This window comes from Mesoplodon mirus (assembly GCF_964341445.2).
Source record: "Mesoplodon mirus genome assembly, chromosome: 3".
Taxonomy (NCBI): domain Eukaryota; kingdom Metazoa; phylum Chordata; class Mammalia; order Artiodactyla; family Ziphiidae; genus Mesoplodon; species Mesoplodon mirus.
In genome coordinates, this window is record NC_138978.1 from 185,434,427 (window position 1) to 185,461,105 (window position 26,679).

The window sequence follows — 26,679 nt, forward strand, 5'->3', positions numbered from 1 at the left end:
TCACTGTTTCAACCATTCTCTAAGACTAGGATTAGACCCTATATTTTATTTTAAAAAAATGAAAGAATAAACAATTTTGTTTTTCCTATTTGTAAACATTGAAATCCGTTTAGTCTTTGATCCAGGGTGCTCCCTAGTACTAGAAATTTTAAGTAAGGTCAGAAAATCCATTTGCAGGAAATTATATGTAAAACATTCATTTTAGTTTCCAAAGGGTTACGTTAGGTTTGGGGTAAGCTCATTTGCTGTTCTACCTTTTGATTAAAATGAAAATTGACTTTCATTTTATAAACCTTAGAGATCCTTATTTTTATTTAAACTATTACCCCAAAGACAACCACAACAAATGCCACTTTCCTAGGCTACTAAGAACCAGAGGAGAAGCATCCTGGGTGTGTTTCCAGATCTCTGTTTGAACGTTGAATTTTCATCCATATTTAACAAATGCCATTATTCAGTTTCATGAGGTTACTGTGTCACAATGTCTGTGTTAGAACTTTATTTTCAGAGGTTCCTTTAAATGGGCAGAAATCACGGCATGTTGGATTGATTTAGTCTCTTTCCTCCATCCACTGGGTTAGTTTGTGGCTCAAAACTCATTCTGAGATGTAGCACACTTAAAATTTAGGATTTCTCAGCACTGCAGCAGAATCTTAAGCCAGAAAAGTCCCCATCTCTCTGCTCTCCTTCCCCTGGCTGGCTTCCTGTTAAAAGTGGGTTCTTCTACTGTGTCCCTAGGTAGCAGTCTCAGCTCTGCCTGTGTGGGATCCCTTACCAGATGGCCCTCTTAATAAATGCCTTGCTTTTCCCCACCCTCACTTTCTTGATCCAAATGTGAAATGCCAGCAAATAAATAAGAACATTGTACTCTGATGAGTTCTCTTGAGATGGAGGAAAGCCCTGGGGAGGGGAAGCTAGAGACTGCTTTTCTTTTTGCTGGACAGCTCCTAATTACTGGCCAGTAGGTAGAAGACACCGTTTAGACAATAGAGAATTTAAAAGTAAAGAAAGAGGGAGAGAGAACAAATTCTCCATCTTATTCCAAATGCCTTTGCTAACAGGAAAGTACATTTGGATTGTTGGAGTCCGTTTTTGAAATATTCTGCGTGATCTTTGCATGGGGACCACAGACTTTGGACTCGGGGTAGGTGATGGCTGTGTGCAGATTTCACCGCCAGACTCAGAGTGCAACAGAAATGGGTGGGTAATGAGAGCAGAGCAGCCAGTTCTTTAATTGAATTAAAAGCTGGGTGACATCAATGCAGACACCTGTCCAATTACAGACAGGCCAAGGTGTTTACCGTTGCTGTACAAGCGATTCGAAGATGACAGAAATCTTTCCGCCCACAGATTAACATAATGAAGGAGAACAGATTACAGTGGATGCCGGCCAAACACCTAGGCTGGCAGCTGAGGGTGGGGTGGAGGAGGGGGGAGGAGTGTGCTCAAGGATGTAAATAGACACAGAGTCACTTTTTCTTCTCCAAAACGTGTTGGCCTTTGAAAAGGATGCCATTTTGTCTTGTGTCTCAGGCTCGGTTTCCAGGCCGAGCATTTATACTTGTCTGCATTGAGTGAGAGTTCATCATAAAAATCTCGGTGTCAAAGCCGACTCCTCTGTTGTTTCCCTGCTTCTCAGCACACAGTTTTATTAGAGGCGCAAATGCTTGCACAGCTGGTGTCAGCTCCACAATGCTTTTCTCTTAGGTAGTCAGGCCACCTCCAATTATTAATATTTCTCTTCCGCTCCTTTGAAACTTGAGGTTAGAGCACAGGAAACCAAGTGTTGGAAATAATAATCTATCAGGCAAAAGAAACAATGTCTGTTCCTATGCTAGCTCCCTGGAAAGGGTAGGACGGGAGTGAGCATCTCTTAGAGTGAGGCAGACAGCTGAGAGAGCTAAGAGGATGAAAGGTCTTTATGTTTTGGGCAAACATCAAGGGTCCACCTTTGGTAAACTATCGTAATAACTGCTGGAAAATAGGACAAGTAAAGAAGCAAAAGGTCATACCCTCTGCATTCAAGGAGCTCCCAAAATCATTGCGAAGGACTTTAAACTGCATGGTTCTCGAGGAGAAGGCTCTTCCCCTCTGCTAGGCAGAAATCCTCAGAGCACACAGTTTGGAACCTAATGCACTAGGGCTCTTCAATTTCCTCCTGTGATGTGCTGCCACCCCTTAAATCACGTTCTTGCCCCTGCTCCTTTGGCTTTTGGGCTTTCTGCACCTGCCGAGGTCCACAGGACTGCAATTCAAAGGGACTATACTTACTTTACTTCAAACTCCCTTGGTGTGGCCCATCAGGATTTCTCAATGTTAAGCATTAATGCAAAATGCATTATCGCTTAGCGGTGAGAATTCTGGTCCTGCTGGTGCCAATGATTTTAATCCGGATACCAACACTCCTGTGTTTCATGGGATCCTAACACTTTTAAGACATCAATAATGCTTCCTTTATACTTATGGAATGTTTTTTCAGCTCACCCTCTTCCATTATCAAAAGAGACTGGCAGGTTTCCTGACATGGTTGGGACCATTTTCTGATTTCACAGAGTTTTGAGGCTGAAAGGGAATTGGAGAGGTCATCTGGCCTGCCTCGAGGTAGGTACCGTCTCAAATTCAAAGGGTAAAAAGACTCCTCTGTGATGTCTGCAAGAGAAAAGGGGCTCCTATCCAAACCAATCTTAAAAGTTTTCACCGTCAGGATATACTTCTTTATTTTATTTTATTTTATTTTATTTTATTTTATTTATTTTTTTTGTTGTTGTTGCGGTACGGTGGCCTCTCATTGTTGTGGCCTCTCCCGTTGCAGAGCACAGGCTCCGGACGCACAGCCTCAGCGGCCATGGCTCACGGGCCCAGCCGCTCCGCAGCATGTGGGATCTTCCCGGACCGGGGCACGAACCTATGTCCCCTGCATCGGCAGGCGGACTCACAACCACTGCGCCACCAGGGAAGCCCTACTTCTTTATTTTAAACACCCTAAGGATCATCAAGGAGACTACCCCATTTTACCTTATTGGGTTTTCTGTGGACACAGAATACAGTGTATTTGCCATATTTTTCTCTCTGGGATTCCTTTATAAATACGTCACTCTATGTTTTTCAGTATTCTTTTAAGTATAATACTGAAATATACTTTCAATGATTATCCTTTTCTTCTCTTTGCCTTTAATGAAATATAGATCCCCTATCATCTTGGACTGGCAGCTCTGGATCTTATAAATGCCCTTGTCCACTTGACATGTATGCAAGCATTTTGCTTTATGGATTTAATCTGTGTATTATCGTTATCATGAGGGTCCTTCTAGCTCTAATATTTTCTCAGATTAGAAACCTTGTAAAGATCAGCTGTAGTCTATAGCACCTCTCCCAGAAGCATACAGAAGGAAACCTGATAAATAATTGTTTGGTAATGACATGCTGTCATAGTAATACCACTTTTTTTTCTGGAGAGCATATAATCTGACTCTGACACTTAAAGGAAGACCATTTGGCCAATCACTCAATGGTCTCTAGGGATATATCCAAGAAAGAAAGGCTACCTTGCCTTGTCTTGGGGAGAATATGTTTATTTGTTGGTAATAGCAGAACTTTTTATAAGCATTAACTTGAATCCATCCTGGTAAACCCTCCATACTGAGAAACAAAAGAGAGACCGCATGTCTCAGGCAATAGGATGTCTTGGTCGTTATTCTGATTTAGCGAGGCCCACTTGGTTGACCAGCCCCTTCTCCTACCCCAACCTCAGTGTAACCTGACAAGAGGAGAGAAAGTGCTCAGTCATTACACTGCTCTTCTTACTGAAGTTGATGATACTAACCTGTATTTAGGGGAAATTATTCCGATGGTTTGACAAACTTTGCCTCTGAGACACAACATTATGAGCAAGATTCCCGCTGCAAATAGGAAAGAAAGGCCACCTCAGCCTCAGAAAGTACGGTACGTTTTTTGAAAATGTGATCTACAAGCCACCCAAAACTTTCTACCTGCGATTCGAAGTTGGCAAGAGAAAAAACATCAGCTTTCTTCTCCTCCTTTTCTGTTTTCTATTGTGCAGCTCTCATTTCTCAGTGCTTATTATTATTGTTTCACCTGCCCGGAGATAGGAAATGTGAGCACTTTGATAAATGGCCTGAAAGATGATCTGGTTTCTCTCCAGCATCTTTCTTTCAGAATATTGGGACTTTTCTATGAAATACAATTTGGTAAACTTCTCTACCAAAGCACAAACTGAAGAATGCAAGTTTGCTGAGAGGAAGATTGCCTGTTTTTTAAGGTTAAAGGGGGGAAGAAATTAGCAAATGAATTTCATGATAAACATATACACACAAAGTGCCTCGTTTAATGAAGGCAAGAAAGGTTAAATAAAGCACTGAAGACCGTTTAGCGAATGTGAACTCAGTATCTGGGTTGACATGATCCTTCTTTTTTTTTTTTTTTTTTTACATCTTTATTGGAGTATAATTACTTTACAATGGTGTGTTAGTTTCTGCTTTATAACAAAGTGAATCAGTTATACATATACATATGTTCCCATATCTCTTCCCTCTTGCATCTCCCTCCCTCCCACCCCTCCAGGCGGTCACAAAGCACCGAGCTGATCTCCCTGTGCTATGTGGCTGCTTCTCACTAGCTATCTACCTTACCTTTGCCTTCTTGTTAAGTTGGTATAATAGTCACAATTCCAACATTGCACTTCAGCTATGATTTGGAAAGAAAGAACATCTCAGGGAATGTATTTTGCAACATAATGGAACTGCTTTTTATGTTTCCCAATGATAATTATCTGGATGTATGACACACCTTCATGCTAAAGATTGCAGAGCATCAAACTGCATACAGCCACTGTGCCTTTTGTGACACAATATATCTGTGCCCCAGCTAGGTCAGGACCACCTGTGAGAGGCAATGCCACCTAGGTTTTTAGATGATGAACAAAGGAAACATTTCATCTCCCAACATATTTTCCTTGCTCACTGTAGGATTAAAATTTTTATTTTCTGGGGGCCGATTCATTACTTGTTAGTATGGCATTATACTAATTCAGACGTGCAACTCATCTTATTTAGACTTGTAGTATTGATAGATTTGAACTTGGTGATAGGAAAGACATGACAAATGCCAAAGATTTTCAAAGGATAAAATGGCTGGGATATATCTCACAAGGACATGTTAGTTTTGAACCCGGAATTTAGGGATCATGACAGAGGTATTAAGAAATGGGAAAAATGGTAGTGTGTATATGTTAATCCCAGTCTCCTAATTTATCCCTCCCTCCGCTTCACCTCTGGTAGCCATAAGTTTGTTTTCTACATCTGTGACTCTATTTCTGTTTTGTAAATAAGTTCATTTGTACCATTTTCTAGATTCCACATATAAGTGATACCATGTGATATTACTCTTTTTCTGTCTGAGTGACTTCACTTAATATGATAATCTCTAGGTCCATCCATGATTAACATATACACACTACCATGTATAAAATAGATAACTAGTAAGGACCTACTGTATAACAAAGGGAACTCTACTCAATATTCTGTAATAACCTATATGGGAAAAGAATCTAAAACAGAATGGATATGTGTATATGGATAACTGATTCACTTTGCTGTATACCTGAAACTAGCATAACATTGTATATCAACTCTACTCCAATAAAAATTAAAAAAAAATAGGAAGCGGGAAGTTTGCAAAATAATTTCGACTGTTGGGTCTGGATTGGGTCAGGTTGAGAGTGAAATGCTAGCTGAACATCCACATGGGATACATGGCCTGCAGGTAGGAATGCAGAACCAGAGCTTGGAGGAGAGATGTGAAGTCTGCAGATATAAATGAGAGACGAGGCTTGATGAACTAATGAAGGCAAATGTTTAGAAGAAGTGAACTAACAAAGGCAAGTGTTCAGAAGAAGAAAGAAGCCGGAGGACCTGGCCTTGTAAAATAAAGAAAAAAATTTAAGGGACTGTGAAAGGAAGTTGAGTTGGTCAAGCAAAGCAAGGAGCCCTGAGTTATTTAGGAGGACTCCTTGGGAAAATTCCATGGCCCAGACGGCAGCTGTACAAGGCAAAATCTAGTAAGTAGAGGAGAATAAGGACTGCGGAAGGGTTACTTGGTCTGGTGTGTAAGGGATCACTAGTGATCTTGACAAGATAAAAATCAATATTTAATAGTACAGTGCAGGCAGACACTGAGTTGGAATGGTAGCATAGCTTGGGCTACCAAGGCTCTGTGCTAGAGTTCTCCCCTTACACGGCTCTGCGTTGTGCACGTTATAGTCCCAAACTCATTTAATCTTGATAGTAACACTTTGAGGTGAATACTGTAGTATCCCCATCTCATATACCCATGATACTATATTATCCCTATGAGGCCTCTTCTTCGAGATAGATACGATCATTATCTGTTTACAGATGAGGAAACTAAGGCACAGAGGTCTGAGCAACTTGCCCAGACCCATACAACAAATCAGTAGTAGAATTGGCATCTGGACCCGCGCAACCTGGCGCAAGCATCTTTGCTCTTAACCACGACACTACATGATGAAGATGCGTATGTGATGCTGTAAGCTTTCCTTTAAGACTTTTAGTGGAAGGAGAGAGAACCTCTTTTTAAAAAGTGAGCTCAGAATGTGGGTCATGATCTGGGAGATTCAAGAGGAAATGACAGTCACAGTGGCAGGAGTGAGGGAAAGCAGAAGGTGACAACATGAAGGCGTTTTGAAATTAGAGCTGCATTTGGCATGAGATGGTCACACGTGTAGGTGTGTTAGTTCATTGGCTTGCTGTCTTCTTTGGCCCCAGGCTAAGATGCTGGTGCCAAGTGCAGCCGAGAGGGTTGGGTAGCCCAGGGGGATGCTTGGGGGAGCTGCTAGAATAAAGACTTGCAGGCAACACTGGGGACTGAGGGCAAGAGAGAAGGGCCAAAGCAAACAAGGGCTGTGGTCTTTGCTTCATCCGGATCTTTGCTCTTTTAATATTTTATCCTTTCTACTGGGGAAAGGGAATAGGCAAACATGTATTTTAAAATTTGTTGTTGAATGATGCAAGCTGTCATCAATACCAGTTCATTAAAACAATCAAGGTTTACTCGATAAAAGGATATTACGAGTAGGACCATCTTTTCATAAGAATGATGACAGTCTATGTGATTAGGGATTAAAACAGCTCTAAAACCTGCAACAGAAAACAATGGTGAGCAAATACAGAAATTATATTTTGGATACTTCTTTAATTCATGGGATTAACTAAATAAAGAGCCTCTGCCTTGATTATAAACACTGGTAAACAAAATGTGTTTTAGTTTCTGCAGGCACCTTTAATTGCGGAACAAATCTTATATATCCACCATCAAGTCACGTTAATTCAACACTTCTGTGGGCAATGCTTCTGTTTAAGACAGGTGTCTTAATTAAATAAACTAATAATTTTGCAAGAAGTACAAAAGCATAATTATTTAATTGGCTAATTGTTCAACTATGTTCATTGGCATATTTGTTAGCTGCGACGTGCATAAATAGTTTGTATACATGTACCCTACCGTTAAAATAATGAAGTCACTCTTGGGAGTAGCATCTCCTAATGTGTGTTAGTAGATGTCGCATAAGAAGCGCTCTCTAGTTAAATAAGGTTGAAAAATGTGAGGTAAAAGAAAATGAGATAGTTTTGTTTCTGCAGGAGGTCTAGTATCCTGAAATGGGGTGATGGCTGTCTTCACTATCAGGTACACTGGGCTCTGCTTTACGAACAAATGTGGAATCCCCCATTTTTACAGGAGAAACATCTCAGGGGCATTAGCAGCTGAGAAGCACATTTGGAAAAATGCTATTTAGAGCTGTCTTAACAATAAGCAGGTCTCTCTCTCTTTTTTTTTTATTGGAGTACAGTTGCTTTACAATGTTGTGTTAGTTTCTACTGTACAGTAAAGTGAATCAGCCATATGTATTCCTATATCTCCTCTTTTTTGGATTCCCTTCCCACTTAGGTCACCACAGAACACTGAGTAAAGTTCTGTGCTATACAGTAGGTTCTCATTAGTTATCTATTTTATACATGGTATCAATAGTGTATATATGTCAATCCCAATCTCCCAATTCCTCCCACCCCACCCGCTTTCCCCCTTGGTATCCATATGTTTGTTCTCTACGTCTGTGTCTCTATTTCTCCTTTGTAAATAAGATCATCTATACCAGTTTTTTCAGATTCCACATATATGTGTTAATATACGATATCTGTTTCTCTCTTTCTGACTACATTTCTTCTTGCTAGTCGCACCATTCTGCAATCAGCACACAGGCAGGAAAATGAATTAAAGAAGCATATGTTTTTGTTTTCTGTATCTCTGTGTCTCTACCCCCCTTTCTTACACACACACACACACACACAATACTCTGTATAGCTTCTTCTGGTAAACATGCAAACTCTTTTTGTCCCCTTTCATTACAGGCATATTGACAGGCTTGCTACCCTTCAAAAACTATGCAGTAACCCTAGCTGCTTGCACTTTGGCTGGCTGTACCGAGAGCTCGCATGCACTGAACATCTCTACTCCGCAAGAAGGTAAAGTAATTTCAAAGGTCTTGACTTCCACATTTCAGTCATGAATAATAAAATAGGAGAAGAGCTAAATGCTGCAAGGCCATTTGCTACAAAACCCCAACCTAATTTGATGACAAAGTGCATTGCCAGGCCATAATTGCTCCATTTTTTGGGGGGGAGCGAAAATGAATCAAACTCCATACCCTTTAATGACATGCATCTTTAATAGCTGTAATGCAGATTAATGGGCTTTTTAATTGCTGTTACATTGTTCATGCAAGAGCCTTGTCATTAATATGAAGCATCTGAAAGATTAATGAAAGCTTCCTCATTTTACTATGGCTCAGAAGTAAATCTAGAGACAGTCTGACTAAAAAGAATTGATTGTATGGCACAGTATGAAATTGAGAATCAAACGGTTGATTTCCATGGTCTCTTTTAACTGCTAAACACCAGCATGAGCAACAATTATTTCAGTGTGATAGAACCTCCAAACGCCAATCGAGGCATTATTAATCACGGCCTGGTTCCTTCCGGCTCAAGTCGTACTTTTGTTGTACTTGGGACTTACAAACTGTTGGCATAAATTAATGTTTCAGAAACCATACATTTAGGAAGGCAGTGGGAAAGAGAAAATATTTTAGCACTCTAAAGCGAAAGTTTTGCTGAAGCATCAGAATGCATCTCTTCAAGAAATAACAGCTCTCAAAACATTTAAAGCATTGTTACTCCGTATTTCTCTCTCCTGGATGAGAGGGATTAACACATTTCTCTTACTGTCTAGTTGTAAAGTTATTCAGGAGACTTAAAACCTTGATCTTTAGGGGAAAAGAGTCTGCCAGTCTCTGTCTTTTTCACTATCCCTCCACCCCCCCTTACCCACTTCCTCTTCTTCCCCCCTCCTTCTTTTAAATCCTTAAAGCAAGTACCACTCGCACAGAAAATGTGTAAAGAAAGACAATGGAGGCCCTTCCCTGGCAGTTCAGTGGTTAAGACTCCGCGGTCCCAATGCAGGGGGCACAGGTTCTATCCCTGATCAGGGAACTAAGATCCCGCATGCCACCCCAGGTGGCCAAAAAAAAAAAGACAATGGCTCATCTGATGAAACCAGGACAGAAAACAAGAATTTGTAAAATCCTTCTTGTGACAATTTGTTCTTCATGCCTTGCACCTGACCTCACCAGACCACCCTCACCTGGGCTACAGCATTGGTGACCCATCTTCCTTGTTTTCTCAATGTTCTCTCCATCTGGTCTGCCAAGACTAGCACTGTTTTTCTTACTGTGTCTTTGCTTCTGCTGAGGCATATATCATTATTCCCTTTTCCAAGTTACTTCCACCAACTTCAACATGGCACAGATTGTCCTACGTCTCACTCTTTTCCCCACATCCACTACATCCTCTGTCCATGTCTTGCCTGGTACCTCCAAACCTACTTCACAGCACAACCCCAGAGGGATTGCTGCTCATCCAGTTCACCATTTTCTTTCCATTGTTTCAGGATTTCCCAATTTCTAGTGTTTCCTTAAATTTATTACTAATTTACTGAACGATAGGTATGTTTAGGGTCAATTTCTAAAACTTTTCTTTAGTTCCTGTGACTCCAGTTCATTGACCATTATAGAAAATGAACAGGCCCCCTTTACTGAAAAAAAAAATCACATATGTTGTAGTTTTCATATGTAATTAATTTAATTCTGTATTTTCTGACTATTTCTATGGCTACATATAGGTTTTTTTATATCGATTATGAACCGCTCTCCCTAGCATTGCCTATCTTAGATCAAAAGCTCCTCAAGGGTAGGGATTCTGTCTAATTTGCTTTAAAAGGCACAGCCCAAGTAGAGATTATGGGTTAATAATACTTGTGATGAAGTAACACAAGCATCAGTAAAGTGAACTAGTGTAAATACTCCCTGTCTGTCATTGAGGCAAATTCTCATAAATTCAGGACAGGTATTTAGTACTGTTCCTAAAACAATTACTACAAGCTGCCCATGAATCAGGAACATTTCCATGCATGGGATTTCCAGTTTATTCCATGATTTATTGGTTTGGGTCTGAAAAGTTTGAATTAGAAAAGTAAACTAAAATTAGACTCTATATATCTTTTTAATTTTTCCCACAGCACCACAAGAGGTTCAGCCACCAGTAGCCAAATCCCTTCCCAATTCTTTGTTACTCTCCTGGAATCTACCCAAAAAGGCAAATGGTATTATAACTCGGTACTCTTTATATATGGATGGGATACTCATCTATTCAGGCAATGGAGAGAACTACACAGTCACAGGTAAGACTTCTATAGGTATCAGTAAATGGTTATAATCTATATTAAAGACTATATATTAGTATATATTATATATACTTACAAATTACTATATACATTTCAGTATATATATAGTATATAGTATATATATATATATAATATATATATTTATAAAATAGTTATCTGAGAATGCAGTTTCAAAAGTTGGGTTACTTAGTTTTGTCTCCTGTTAAATCATTAAAATTCCATGACCTTTGTGGTTACATTACCCTTACAGTGAAGCCAAAGCTGGAAAAATGGAAAAGGGCTCACGGTGGCTCCCTTCCCCCTCCCCCAAGGCTGTCTTACTGCATGTTCTCTACCACTGTCCCACCACTCCTTACCTGAATCCTTCTACTAATATACCTTTGCACAGGTGCAGAGGGGGGTTTGGAAATATATAGTATCAACACAGCTCAGCATATGACTCCTCTGCCTCTAACTGATCACAAGATTGAAGCTGGGACCCAGTGTGCTCCCCAACCGTGCTCGCAGTACAATGATGTCATTTCAATTCAGTTGATGTCATGTCAATCTAATTGAGGCGATGATGTTATTTCAAACAAATGCCACTGGCACATGAATTAACCACTTTAAAATCCTCATGAATGTGAAATAAGCTTAAGACTCAGAAGTGTGACTCAGTGTGGTTTGAATTTGAGACCATTTGGGAAGAAACGTAGTATATCTGCCTAGATCATATTATAAAGTGTCATGACACTTAAGAAAAGTGAATTGTTGGAAACCTTGTGAAACACGAGGCCTGTATTATGTATGTTGTCTGGTGCCTGAATGGTGTTTATATTTGTATGGTAATAGTGGTTATATATTTTATGATATTTTAGATATTATATGTGACTATTAGGTGAGACATCATTAATCAAATATTGATTGATGAAAAACTGAGGCCTTAGAGAGATTAAATTCTTCATGAAAGGTCATAACAGGTTAACGTCAGAGACAGGATTAATTGTTTATGTATTCACTCCTTCACATTAATGCCAGGTACTAAGGTTGTAACAGAGAACCAGCCAGACATTGCCTCCCCTCAGCCCCTTGATGCTCATGATTTCATGGCAACACATACAGATGCAGGAATGAGGCATATTGGGACAGGGCTATGGCATTCATCTAATTGTGTTCTCTGAATTTATATTTTTTGTATCGTCTCTAGTCTGAGAGGCTTCAAAGCACAAGAACTATTACTTCTGTATTTCATTCATCATGGTTGGATAGAATTCTGTAATACTTATTCTGTGAGGTAGGTGTATCATTACCCCCATTTTACAAATGGGGAAATTGAGGCACAGAAAGGTTAAGCAACTTCCTTCAGGCCACACAGCCTGTGAGAGGTAGACTTTGATACCATCTCAAGTATTCTGACTAATGATGAGTATGCAGTCTTAAAACAAGTTATTTAACTTCTGAGACTTAGTTTGTGAAACAGTAAAATAGAAATAACTGCAATTTTCAGGATTTTGAAGGGAACTAGAACTATAAAAACACCTAGCATGTTCTTAGTAAACTTAGTAGCGAGAACTAAACTAAAAAATAAATACTAAAACTAAAAATAGATTACCCTTGGCCTAGGATTATCTGAAGGCATTATTTTAGCTAAAAGTTATTGGCCATAGAATATTATTATTTTAGAAGAAATGAAAACACATCATGGAATGAATTTACCCACATATTAATCATTATTACACACAATACTACTGTAGAACCAAAATTGTCATCATGCATAATGGGGAAAGCACACCTCTTAAGCCCATTGTAGACATTTCCTCTGAGAAGCCTTCTCGGACTCCCAAATATGAGTTAGGTATGCCCCCTGTGTGCTCACTGAGTGCCTTTATGCCCCCTCCCCTTTTTTTGGTTTGCGTTGTCTTGAATAAGGCTGTTTGTTTACTTGTCAGTTTGCCCTACTAAACCATGGGCATCATAAGGTCGGGGACATGTCTGCCTTGTTCATGACTGCATCTCCAGGACTGATTACAGAGAAGGTATAGAACAAACAGTGCTGAATAAGTGCATGAATGAAGTCAGATGACTCCTGGGAACAAAGAAAGAAGATTGTAAATTGGGGAAGTGGGTGGGGAGTAGCAGTAGGGTGGATTTAAAAAAAAAGCAATAGGGAAAAGAGAGGCAAGAAAAGGTAGAAACCAGAGAAAAAGGAACTAAGATCCCTTACTGTGCAGAAGCGAATGCTGACCTAGTCCACAGAGAAGTGGTGTGTGATGGCAGGTCTCAAAGTGTGGGCGTTGGGGCTTCCCTGGTGGCGCAGTGGTTGAGAGTCCGCCTGCCGATGGAGGGGACGCGGGTTCGTGCCCCGATCCAGGAAGATCCCACATGCTGCGGAGCAGCTGGGCCCGTGAGCCATGGCTGCTGAGCCTGCGCATCCGGAGCCTGTGCTCTGCAACGGGAGAGGCCACAAAAGTGAGAGGCCCGTGTACCGCAAAAAAAAAAAAAAAAAGTGTGGGCCTTGAAGATTTCCAAAATGTGCAGAATGCCACATGAGGTGACACTCCAAAGTCAGAAAAAGAACAGGGTGGAGAGGAGAGGAGGCTAGAATTCACACTGATTTCTCATACCACCTAAAAAATGAAACTAATTCTGTATCCCGTTGACTCGAATCCTTAACAGACCCATGTGACTATAGTATCTGCATTGAAAGATCATGGCAAATGTTAGGATAGTATAAGAGATGCCCCAAATGTAATATAAAGAAAATGGACTATTTTTATAGAGTCCTTAACCGTCTTCTCTAACTACAGTGATAATGGTTTCTTCGGTGGTGTTCATCCTTCAGGTAGATTTTTAAAGATTATTTCTCTGATAAGACTCATAACATTTTTTCCCGTGTCCTCCTTGGCATCTCAAAGGCAACTATACTTCTTGTTGCTTTTATCTCCAAATGTCAGAAGATACGAAGTACAGTAGGAATACAGTATTGGTCACTAAGGAGAGGAACTAAGCCAAAAATGATATGATGGGGTTCAAAGTTGTACATGATGATTCAAGTGTCATAGCCAGCAAAGCTGAGGCCCAGAGACGCCAAGAAATCCTAGTCGGTAATTGGAAGAACTGATTCAAATCTGGGTCTCTCTGGCCTCAAAGTCCATATATTTCATCTCTACACATGCTACTTATTGAACACATTTTATTATTCCTCACAACAACTCTGAAAGGGAGATGGAAGCTTGATTACAAACCCCAGAGCATCTATGTTAATCTTCTAGGGCTGCCATACCCAATTACCACAGACTGGATGGCTTAAACAATGGAAATTTATTTCTCATAGTTCTGGAGGCTAGAAGTCCAAGATCAAGGTGTTGGCAGGTCTGGTTTCTCTTGGGGCCTCTCTCCTTGACTTGCAGACAGCCACTTTCTCCCTGCCTCCTCACATGGTCTTTCTTATGTGTACACCCCTGCTGTCTCTTCCTCTTCCTTTAGGGGCATCAGAACCATTGGATTGGGCCTCAGTTAACCTTCATCACCGCTTTAAAAGCCCTATCTCTGTAAATCAACTCTACTCCAGTATAAAATAAAAATTGAATTAAAAAAAAAGCCCTATCTCCAAATGTAGTCGCATTTGGGGTTAAGGCTTCAACATGTAAATTTTTGAGAACACAATTCAGTTTGTAATAGCACCCAAAAGTGAGTGTTTTCTGCTGAATGTCCACTTTTCTTGAAAGTCTCCAATGGCATGCAAGTTAAATAAAATGGTCTTTTAGATCTCTTTCAACTCTTCCAAGATTTTGTATCTGTGATCTACATTACATTTAGGTCATTTATGTCTTTAAAAGTCACCTGTCCACTAGGAATCACAGAAAAGAAGAATGGGAAAGGGAATCTGGCTGGTTGAAGTCGGCCCAGAGAAAACTGACGGAGAAAACTGCTCTAGCATTGGATCTCACTTTAGCCTCTACAGACACTTTAAATCCTGCCACTTTTCATCATAAAATGTATCCACGATGCTATTGGTACTTGTTGCTTGTCTTTCTGCCAGGATTTTTGTGGCATAATGTCCTTTCCATTCTGAGTAGCTTGTGGATAGAACTTCTATTCTGTTCTGTTCTATTCTATTCTATTCTATTCTACTCTAGCTGGTGCTGTCAGTAATAGCAAGAGTTTAGGGTCAATGAAACGGATCTCTCCAGTGCTGAAATGTCAATTCATAGAGAGACTGAGAAATGAAAGATGTAATCTACTAGATTAGAGAAATCATTGATAGCATTTTTTAGTTATCAAAGTAACATATACTTACGGAAGATAATTTAAAATATGCAGATATCTAATACCTGATAATCCCACCTTACAGATAGAAACTCTTAGTATTTGATGTAATTCCTTCCAGCACTTTATTCATTTTAACAAAATTGAGCTATAATGTATAATTTGGAATCCTTGCATATTCCCTTATTATGAATATATCTCACACCAAAAGGATTTTTCTAAGTGTCTTGAAATATTTTAATAATGTTATATTCCATCTTATGAATGTACATTAATACATTTAACCACTTAAAAATTCCAAATTTCTAATTTATCTCATTTTAAATATTTTATGATAAATATTACTGTACATAAATCTTTGTTTGCTAGATCTCTAAATGGGGAATAGCTAAGTCAAAGGTAGCAAACTTTTTCAAAATATTTGATATACATTTTTGCACTGTTTTCCAGAAAAGTTCATAAACAGTGAATGTTACATCCTTACATCTTTGACAGTTTTACAACCTGAAAATATTATTTTTATGTGCATGTTTAGCTACTAATTTACTGCATACTTTTCTATGATGATGATTAGCGATTTATATTTGATTCCGCTGATCATAATATGAATGAGCAAAAATTTAATAGGGGCTAAGGATTCAGTTTGAAGTTACTTTGAGAGCTGTGTTTCATACCCTGTTTTTCCTGGCTACAGTCACCTGCACTATTTATTTGTCTCCTACACCATCTAAAACTTCCTTAATGACTTGGCTTAATGTCCCCTCCTAAATATTCAAGGTGCCAACCTTTCTTTTCTCACTCCTACTCCATTTATTCATAGCTTCCTTTTAAGTTTCCACATAGAAGAAACATTTTTCCATTATGCGTAAAAAAATGGACCTTGCCGCAATGGTGGATACAGGTCAAAGTAAATGCATTTCAATTCAAAAGCCACTTAGCATCTAGGTGGCTGGAATGTGTTTCTTCTTTCTCTTAAATACGAAGCATTAAAAGTCAAAGGCAGTGCTGCACCTTGAGTTAGTACAAAATATATTTTAAAATGCATACAGTTCAAATTTTTGCCTTGCATAGGCCATAAGCTAGTAAAATGGTGGGTCAGTTATGACACTGAAAAATGAATCCAGTTAGAGAACCTCCCGAAGGCTGTTGATGTTCGCTATAATAAATAGCACACACTTGAAGTCAAACTTTTTCATTCTGTATTCAAAGGTAATGGATTTTTCGTAACCATAGTAACCTTGGGGTATTTCTGGATAAATACATGAGGTATATACATTCTAGTTTTATTTTTGAATATAAACTACCACATTATGTATTACTAATAATATGAAAAATAGGCTGTAGGTTAGTATAATGACAGCTTAAACTAGTATGCATTTTTCTCCTGCAAAAAATAAATATTTATCAAAAGTATAGGTTCAATTAATTTTCCCCCCAGTTTTGTGGTATTCTGGTGGTGCCATTTATCTTTTTTTGCAAGATCTCCATTAATCTCTTATTTCTGTCTCATAACAGATTTTTAAGAATTTCAAGGTAAAAACAATTGTGCTTTAAAGCTTATGATTAAAAACATTATTGAAAGATTGAAGGATCTGTATTGATATCACCAGCAGAGCTATTGTTTCGCCACTTAAGATGTGTGTATACCGTATGTTCATAAAGGGGGAGGAAGAAAGAAACCTTTTGTGAGTCTGTTCACAACATACTGGGATTGTTTCAAAGTTCAGGCTAGATGGCTTCCTGATTGATGATGACCATCCAAACTGTAGCCAACCAGATCATTCTCATTTTAAATGAGCACCCTACTAGAAACTGGCAATCTTTAAGGAGCTCGTGAGATAGTTCACAGAAGCCTACAAAGTTTTTGGGAACAAGGATAGCAAGATGGTGGTAACCTGAAGAAGTCTACTATGAGCATGACAAGGAGGTTTATGTGAGTTGCGCTGACCAATGAAGAAAGAGCAGGGATCCCGCAGGACAACTCTTTTCTTACTATGTAAATGGTTCTTAGTTAACCCAACCTAAGCCTTTGCTGCTTACGAGTATGAAAATGTCAAAGGGGGAGATGTCAAAAGGGATTCCCTAAAAATTATATCTGACACCAAACCTTAAAACATGGACGTTTTCAAGTGTATTATCTCATAAATCTGTAGTAGGCTTATGACTGAATAAGAGTGACTGATTCCTAGCACCACTGATGGCATCTTCCCATCACCGTTAGGACCTGAGATTCTATCACTAAGACTGAGCCAGTAAGACAAGGATAATAGTGGTATAAGGAGTGTGTGTGTGTGTGAGAGAGAGAGAGAGTGTGTGAGAGAGAGACAGAAAGACAAAGGCAGAGGTAGAGAGAGGCAGAGAGAGACAGAGAGAGGAAAAGCAGATGAATTTCTGGTAAAGTCAGATAGACAGTAAGTATTTATATCTTTAACCACTAAAATTGCTAAAACTTTTTTTTTTGGTCTTATTTGCCAAGGTCAGAAAGAACCATGTATAAACAGCAAAATAGAAATGTTCAGCTTGAACCTTCCAAACACTTAAGTCTTACGATGAGACATTTATGATAGAAGAAGCTGTATTGCTTATGGCACAATAAAAGAAAGTGTTCAAAGGTTAGGTACTTCTAACCAAGCATTATAGGAAACCTTATCAACACTCTACAAATTTGAGCTAAATTATATTCATTCACACTGATGGCTTACAAAACATCTTTTCTTGGCAAAACAAAACTTCACTTTAACCTTGACATTTTCTCTCATTTTGCATTTTTGAATACTACAATGCAGTGATTCTAAATCACTCCTCTTACATGAAATAATGTTACTGAGGGGAATACTGGTAACATGCTTGTGTTCTAACCCATAAGGCAGAGTATTAATAAGACAGAGCATGTGAGGGTTTTCAGGTAAGACAGTGATCTCATCTATGAGTGATGGTGCCTCCCTGTTACAAACTAATTCATACTTTGTGCCCTTTTGATGTCACTGACATATAGCGTTAAATTATACAAAGTCTAAGAAACCTTGAGGAATCAGGGAAAGAAGTCCAAATAATGGAAAGAAGTGAAAGCCTTCAGAGACCAAGTTACTAAGCTGCTAACTCTGTGATCAAAGACTCCAGAAGAGTTGCTTAAGGTTAAGCCACAGCCCTGATCCTTGGGTTAACAAACAATGGATGCTTTATTTTTAAAAGCCCTGTTCACTTACTAACAAAGGATCAAGTGAAGTGAAATGACTTGTACAGAATGTTTAAATATCAGTTGTGGTTGTAAACAATACAACCAAAGCGTCCTTCTTACTTTAAGATGCTTCTCCAGTGCACAAGTATGTGAAGAACTTAAATATGTTTAAATTTATATTTTAAGATCTGCACCCAAATATTACCTGTGATCTGTTAACCTAATTAATGAATATTATATACTCTTAAATGGTAGGAAAAGGCTCTCGATTTGAAGGGATTTCAGAGGAATAGTGGGAATCAGATCCATTTAGGAAAGTAGTGGAGTTAAATCCTGAAAAAGGTGATGGAATGTCTTCTTTCTTTTAAAAAAAAAAACCATTATTTTATATTGGAGTATAGCCGATTAACAATGTTGCCATAGTTTCAGGTGCACAGCAGAGGGACTCAGCCATACATAAACATGTATCCATTCTCCCCCAGACACCCCCCTCCCATCCAGACTGCCACATAACATTGAGCAGAGTTCCCTGTGCTATACCGTAGGTCCTTGTTGGTTATCCTTTTTAAATACAGCAGTGTGTACATGTCAATCCCAAACTCCCTGAGTATCCCTTCCCCCTACCCTCCCTGCCCGGGAACCATAAGTTCATTCTCTAAGTCTGTGAGTCCATTTCTGTTTTGTAAAGACGTTCATTTGTATCATTTCTTTTTAGATTCTGCATATAAGCGATATCATATGATATTTCTCTTTCTCTGTCTGACTTACGAATGCTTACTTCCATGGAGAGCTTTACAAATAGAACCTGCCTGCTACTTTGAGCATTAAGAACTGCCATTATTTTAAATTTATTTCTTAAAGCTTCTTAATTGAATGATAAGTTCACACCAGAAACATATCTTAAGTATACAGCTTGATGAATATTCTCAAACTGAACACATCCATGGAACCAGCGCCCAGATCAAGACACAGAACATTATTGGCACCCTAGAGGCCCCCCATTTTTGCCCTCATGTCTTATCTCTTGACTCAGGTGACTGCTTTCCTGATCATTTAGCATAGATTTTTTTTGTTTGTTTTTCTGTTTTGTATTTAATATGAATGGAATCAGACAGTGTGTTCTTTCTTCACTGGTTTCTTTTGGAGAATGGAGGAGGGAGAGTGAATCAGTGGAACAACCCTTTGTATTCCTGCACATATATCCTGAACCCTCTGGCCTCCAAGCTGTTGCTCTGACAGTGTCAGCTGTTATAGTGCTACCTTCCAGAAAGCCACTGGAATATTTGTAAAATGAACCATCTACCTCCTTTTCCAAGTCCAGAACTGGGAACTAACTATAGAGAAGCTTCATCTGTGAAATTAGAACTTAGCACATGGAATCACTGGCCTGTGTTCACCAACAAAAAACTTCTAAGTGTCCACTGATCGAATATTGTGTGACCATACACCTCAGGATGCTGTAGAAGAATATTTAATAATGTGGAAAGGTGTTAAAAACAAACACTTCAACAGCACATAATATGTGAATCTATTTTAGTAAAATATATGTGTGTACACATGTGTATGTATACGTGGATGTGAATACATATGTATATGAATATGTATATCTAGGGAGATACACCAAAGTCTTAACAGTGCTTATCTCCCAGTAATGGGATTCTAGTGTTTTCTTTCCTTTTTTTGAAGGGGTCTTTTTTATCTTTTAAATTTACTACAGTATGGATATCATCTGAATTTTTGTAGTATTTTTCCCAATTTTAATATATATAATAAAATTGGTACAATGGATATTTCAGGAATCTGATTGCATTCACCTATCTGTACTTATCTGTTAGTTCTCTCTACTCTTTACCTTGATATTTAATCAGGTAGATCACCTTACTCATTTCCTTCTAGCCAGTATCAAGTGTGGTATTCTCCATACCTCTAGCACGATCTACCCCCATTAAAATATTACCCATATATGATGATCTAGCTCAATTCCCACATCTTCCTTTGATTCACAGATTCTTATCATTTTCCTACAAATTTGTCACTTGAATACATTCTGTCTTGCAATATTAACTTATTTTACAGTACGCGGGCCTCTCACTGTTGTGGCCTCTCCCGTTGCGGAGCACAGGCTCCGGTATTAACTTATTTTAAAGGCGATAAATCTCGATTCCAAATAAGAGTGTAGGTGCATTGAGTACAGTTATCATGTTATTTATTTTCATGATCGCTATAGTAGGTAGCCTAGGAATAAGAACCCAAATGGCCTCTAATAATCTCTTATTGGATTGAGTTGAAATGAATTGAATTAAATTGATGAACACTGAGAATCAGTAAATTAATATTTTAAAGTAAATGACAACAAACACCGATGCATAATTCAGAAGTAATTAATATGCTAAATGTGGTAAACAGTTTTAATGAGGTAGGCTGTTCCTGTAGCTTCCTAGAATTTTTCATTTAATTATCCAGTATGTAGAGAATTCTTTTTTGGCTAAACTACTTGTGTAAATTTGCTAGGGCTGCTATAACAGAGTATCGCGGGGTGGATTAACAACAGAAATTGATTGTCTCACAGTTCTAGAGGCTAGAAGTCCCGTATCAATGTGTTGGTGAGGGTTGGTCCCTTCTAGGGGCTGTAAGGGAGAACCTGTTTCATGCCTCACCCCTAGCTTCTGGTGGTTTGCTGGCAATCTTTGGTGTTCTGTGACTTGTAGAAGCATCTCCCTGATCTCTGCCTTCATCTTCACATGGCATTCTCCTTGTGTGCTGCCTGTGTGGAAATTTCCCCTTTTTATAAGAACGCAAGTCATATTGGATTAGGGCCCACCCTGATGACTTCATCTTTTCTTTTTTTTAACTTTTACATTGGAGTATAGTTGATTAACAATGTTGTGTTAGTTTCAGGTGTACAACAAAGTGATTCAGTTATACATATACATGAGTCTATTCTGTTTCAACTTCTTTTCCCAATTAGGTTGTTACAGAATACTGAGCCGAGTTCCCTGTGCTATACAGTAGGTCCTTGTTGGTTATCGATTTTATTTTATTTTTTTGAATTTTATTTTATTTTTTTATACAGCAGGTTCTTATTATCTATTTCATACATATTAGTGTATATATGTCAATCCCAATCTCCCAATTCATGCCACCATCACCCCCCACCCCCGCTTTCCCCCCTTTGTGTCCATATGTTTGTTCTCTACATCTGTGTCTCTATTTCTGCCTTGCAAACTGGTTCATCTGTACCATTTTTCTAGATTCCACATATATGCGTTAATATACGATATTTGTTTTTCCCTTTCTGACTTATTTCACTCTATATGACAGTCTCCAGGTCCATCCACATTGCTACAAATGATCCAGTTTCGTTCCATTTTATGGCTGAGTAATATTCCATTGTATACATGTACCACATCTTCTTTATCCATTTGTCTGTCGATGGGCATTTAGGTTGCTTCCATGACCTGGCTCTTGTAAATAGCGCTGCAATGAACATTGGGGTGCAAGTGTCTTTTTGCATTATGGTTTTCTCTGGGTATATGCCCAGTAGTGGGATGGCTGGGTCATATGGTAATTCTATTTTTAGTTTTTTAAGGAACCTCCATACTGTTCTCTACAGTGGCTGTATCAATTTACATTCCCACCAGCAGTGTAAGAGGGTTCCCTTTTCTCCACACCCTCTCCAGCATTTGTTGTTTGCACATTTTCTGATGATGCCCATTCTAACCAGTGTGAGGTGATACCTCATTGTAGTTTTGGTCTGCATTTCACTAATAAATAGTGATGTTGAGCAGCTTTTCATGGGACTATTGGCCATCTGTGTGTCTTCTTTGGAGAGATGTCTATTTAGGTCTTCTGTCCATTTGTTGATTGGGTTGTTTGTGATATTGAGTTGCATAAGCTGTTTATATATTTTGGAGATTAATCCTTTGTCCATTGATTCATTTGCAAATTATTCTCCCATTCTGAGGGTTCTCTTTTCATCTTGTTTATAATGTCCTTTGCTGTGCAAAAGCTTTTAAGTTTCATTAGGTCCCATTTGTTTATTTTTGTTTTTATTTCCATTACTCTGGGAGGTGGGTCAAAAAAATCTTGCTGTGGTTTATGTCAAAGAGTGTTCTTCCTATGTTTTCCTCTAAGAGTTTTATAATGTCTTTAATCTGTTTTGATTTTATTTAGGTCTTTAATCTGTTTTGAGTTTATTTTTGTGTATGGTGTTAGGGAGTGTTCTAATTTCATTCTTTTACATGTAGCTGTCCAGTTTTCCCAGCACCACTTATTGAGGAGGCTGTCTTTTCTCCATCGTATATCCTTGCCTCCTTTGTCATAGATTAGTTGACCATATGTGCATGGGTTTATCTCTGGGCTTTCTATCCTGTTCCATTGATCTATATTTCTGTTTTTGTGCCAGTACCCTACTATCTTGATTACTGTAACTTTGTAGTATAGTTGGAAGTTAGGGAGTCTGATTCCTCCAGCTCCATTTTTTTTTTCCCCCTCAAGATTGCTTTGGCTATTCCTTGGTATTCCTTTTATTTCTTTTTGCTTCTGTTTGCCATGGCTAGGACTTCCAAAACTGTGTTGAATAATAGTGGTGAGAGTGGACATCCTTGTCTTTTTCTGGATCTTAGAGGAAATGCTTTCAGTTTTTCACCATTGAGAACGATGTTGGCTGTGGGTTTGTCATATATGGCCTTTACTGTGTTGAGGTAGGTTCCCTCTATGCCCACTTTCTGGAGAGTTTTTATCATAAATGGGTGGTGAATTTTGTCAAAAGTTTTTTATGCATCTATTGAGATCATCATATGGTTTTTCTTCTTCAGTTTGTTAATATGGTGTATAACATTGATTGATTTGCATATATTGAAGAATCCTTGCATCCCTGGGATAAATCCCACTTGAATGTGGTGTATGATCCTTTTAATGTGGTGTTGGATTCTCTTTGCTAGTATTTTATTGAGGATTTTTGCGTCTATATTCATCAGTGATATTGGTCTATATTTTTCTTTTTTTTGTAGTATCTTTGTCTGGTTTTGGTGTCAGGGTGATAGTGGCCTTGGAGAATGAATTTGGGAGTGTTCCTTCCTCTGCAATTTTTGGAAGAGTTAGAGAAGAATGGGTGTTAGCTCTTGTCAAATATTTGTTAGAATTCACCTGTGAAGCCATCTGGTCCTGGACTTTTGTTTATTGGAAGATTTTTAACCACAGTTTCAATTTCATTACTTGTGATTGGTCTGTTCATCTTTTCTCTTTCTTCCTGGTTCAGTCTTGGAAGGTTATACCTTTCTAAGAATGTCCATTTCTTCCAGGTTGTCCATTTTATTGGCATAGAGTTGCTTGTAGCAGTCTCTTAGGATGCTTTGTAGTTCTGCAGTGTCCCTTGTAACTTCTCCTTTCCTCTCCCTCTTTTTCTTGGTGAGTCTGGCTACTGGTTTATTAATCTTGTTTATCTTCTCAAACAACCAGCTTTTAGTTTTATTCATCTTTGCTATTGTTTTCTTTGTTTCTATTTCATTTATTTCTGCTCTGATCTTTATTATTTCTTCCCTTCTACTAACTATGGGTTTTGTTTGTTCTTCTTTCTCTAGTTCCTTTAGGTGTAAGGTTAGATTGTTTATTTGAGATTTTTCTTGTTTCTTGAGGTAGGATTGTATTGCTACAAATTTCCCTCTTAGAACTGCTTTTGCTGCATCCCATATGTTTTGGATCATCGTGTCTTCATTGTCATTTGTCTCTAGGTATTTTTTTATCTCCTCTTTGATTTCTTCAGTGACGTATTGGTTATTTAGTAATGTATTGTTTAGCATACATGTGTTTGTGATTTTTACTTTTTTTCCCTGTAATTTATTTCTAATCTCATAGAATTGTGGTTCAGAAAAAATGCTTGATATGATTTCAATTTTCTTAAATTTACCAAGGCTTGATTTGTGACCCAAGATGTGATCAATCCTAGAGAATGTTCTGTGTGCACTTGAGAAGGGAGTGTGATCTGTTGTTTTCAGATGGAATGTCCTATAAATATCAATTAAGTGTATCTGGTCTATTGTGTCATTTAAAGCTTGTGTTTCCTTATTACTTTTCTGTCTGAATGAGCTGTCCATTGGTGTAAGTGAGGTGCTAAAGACCCCCACTATTACTGTGTTACTGTCGATTTCCTCTTTTATAGCTGGTAACAGTTGCCTTATGTATTGAGGTGCTCCTATGTTAGGTGCATATATATTTATAATTGTTATATCTTCTTCTTGGATTGATCCCTTGATCATTATGTAGTGTCCTTCCTTGTCTCTTGTAACATTCTTTATTTTAAAGTCTATTTTATCTGGTATGAGTATTGCTACTCCTGCTTTCTTTTGATTTCCATTTGCATGGAATATCTTTTTCCATCCCCTCACTTTCAGTCTGTATGTGTCCCTAGGTCTGAAGTGGGTCTCTTGTAGACTGCATATAGATGGGTTTTGTTCTTGTATCCATTGAGCAAACCTGTGTCTTTTGGTTTGAGCATTTAATCCTTTCATATTTAAGGTAATTATCATTATATATGTTCCTATTACCATTTTCTTAATTGTTTTGGGTTTGTTTTTGTAGGTCCTTTTCTTCTCTTGTGTTTCCCACTCAGAGAAGTTCCTTTAGCATTTTTTGTAGAGCTGGTTTCGTGGTGCTGAATTCTCTTAGCTTTTGCTTGTCTGTAAAGCTTTTGATTTCTCTATCGAATCTGAATGAGATCCTTGCTGGATAGAGTAATCTTGGTCATAGGTTCTTCCTTTTCATCACTTTAAATATATTGTGCCACTCTCTTCCGGCTTGTAGAGTTTCTGCTGAGAAATCAGCTGTTAACCTTATGGGAGTTCCCTTTTATGTTATTTTTTTGTTTTTCCCTTGTTGCTTTTAATAATTTTTCTTTGTCTTTAATTTTTGTCTATTTGTTTACTATGTGTCTTGGCATGTTTCTCCTTGGGTTTATCCTGCCTGGGACTCTGTGCTTCCTCAACTTGGGTGGCTATTTCCTTTCCCATGTGAAGGAAGTTTTCGACTATAATCTCTCCAAATATTTTCTTGGGTTCTTTCTCTCTCTTCTCCTTCTGGGACCCCTATAATGTGAACACTGATGTGTTTAATGTTGTCCCAGAGGACTGTTAGGCTGTCTTCATTTATTTTCATTCTTTTTTCTTTATTCTGTTCCATGGCAATGAATTCCATCATTCTGTCTTCCATGTCACTTATCTATCCTTCTGCCTCAGTTACTCTGCTTTGGATTCTTTCTAGTGTATTTTTCATTTCAGTGATTGTATTGTTCATCTATGTTTGTGTGTTCTTTAATTCTGCTAGGTCTTTGTTAAACATGTCTTGCATCTTCTCAATCTTTGCCTCCATTCGTTTTCCAAGGTCCTGGATCATCTTCACTATGATTATTCTGAATTCTTTTTCTGGAAGGTTGCCTATCTACTTCATTTAGTTGCTTTTCTGGGATTTTATCTTGTTCCTCCATCTGCTACATAGTCCTCTGTCTTTTCATTTTGTCTTTCTTTCTGTGAATGTGGTTTTCTTTCCACAGGCTGCAGGACTGTAGTTCTGCATTCTTCTGCTGTCTGCCCTCTGGTGGATGAGCTATCTAAGACACGTGCAAGCTTCCTGGTGGGAAGGCCTGGTGGTGGGTAGAGCTTGATGTTGCTCTGGTGGGAAGAGCTCAGTAAATCTTTAATCCACTTGTCTGATAATGGGTGGAGCTGAGTTCCCTCCCTGTTGATTGTTTGGCTTGAGGCGACCCAGCACTGGAGCCTACAGGCTCTTTGGTGGGGCTAATTGTGGACTATGGGAGGGCTCATGCCAAGGAGTACTTCCCAGGACTTCTGCTGCCAGTGTTCTTGTCCCCATGGTGAGCCACAGTTGCCCTCCGCCTCTGCAGGAGACTCTCTGACACTAGCAGGTAGGTCTGGTTCAGGCTCCTCTGGGGTTACTGCTCCTTCCCCCTGAGTCCTGATGCTCACACTACTTTGTGTGTACCCTCCAAGAGTGGAGTCTCTGTTTCCCCAAGTCCTGTTGAAGTCGTGCAATCAAATCCCAACTAGCCTTCACAGTCTGATTCTCTGGGAATTCTTCCTCCCGTTGCCAGACTCCCAGGTTGGGAAGCCTGACGTGGAGCTCAGAAGCTTCATTCCAGTGGGTGGACTTCTGTGGTATAATTATTGTGATTGCACCCTTCCTACCATCTCATTGCAACTTCTCCTTTGTCTTTGGATGTGGGGTATCTTTTCTGGTGGGTTCCAGTGTCTTCCTGTCGATGATTGTTCAACAGTTAGTTGTGATTCCAGTGCTCTCTCAAGAGGGAGTGAGCGCACATCTTTCTACTCTGCTGTCTTGAACCAATCTCCTGTTTATCCATTTTAAATATAGCAGTGTGTACATGTCAATCCCAAACTCCCTAACTATCC

The 26,679-nt window shown here is 38.8% G+C and overlaps 1 protein-coding gene across 2 annotated transcripts in view; it reads left to right on the forward strand.

Annotated features, from left to right (window-relative positions):
* Window positions 1-26,679, forward strand: part of USH2A (usherin) — a gene marked incomplete at both ends in the record, with an annotated part of 772,061 nt that overhangs the window by 342,122 nt on the left and 403,260 nt on the right. For both annotated transcript variants that reach the window (XM_082613798.1, XM_082613799.1), the window contains 2 exons: window positions 8,445-8,558; window positions 10,666-10,827. In XM_082613798.1, coding sequence (XP_082469924.1) covers window positions 8,445-8,558; window positions 10,666-10,827 — 276 coding nt within the window. The remainder of the gene's footprint in view (window positions 1-8,444; window positions 8,559-10,665; window positions 10,828-26,679) is intronic.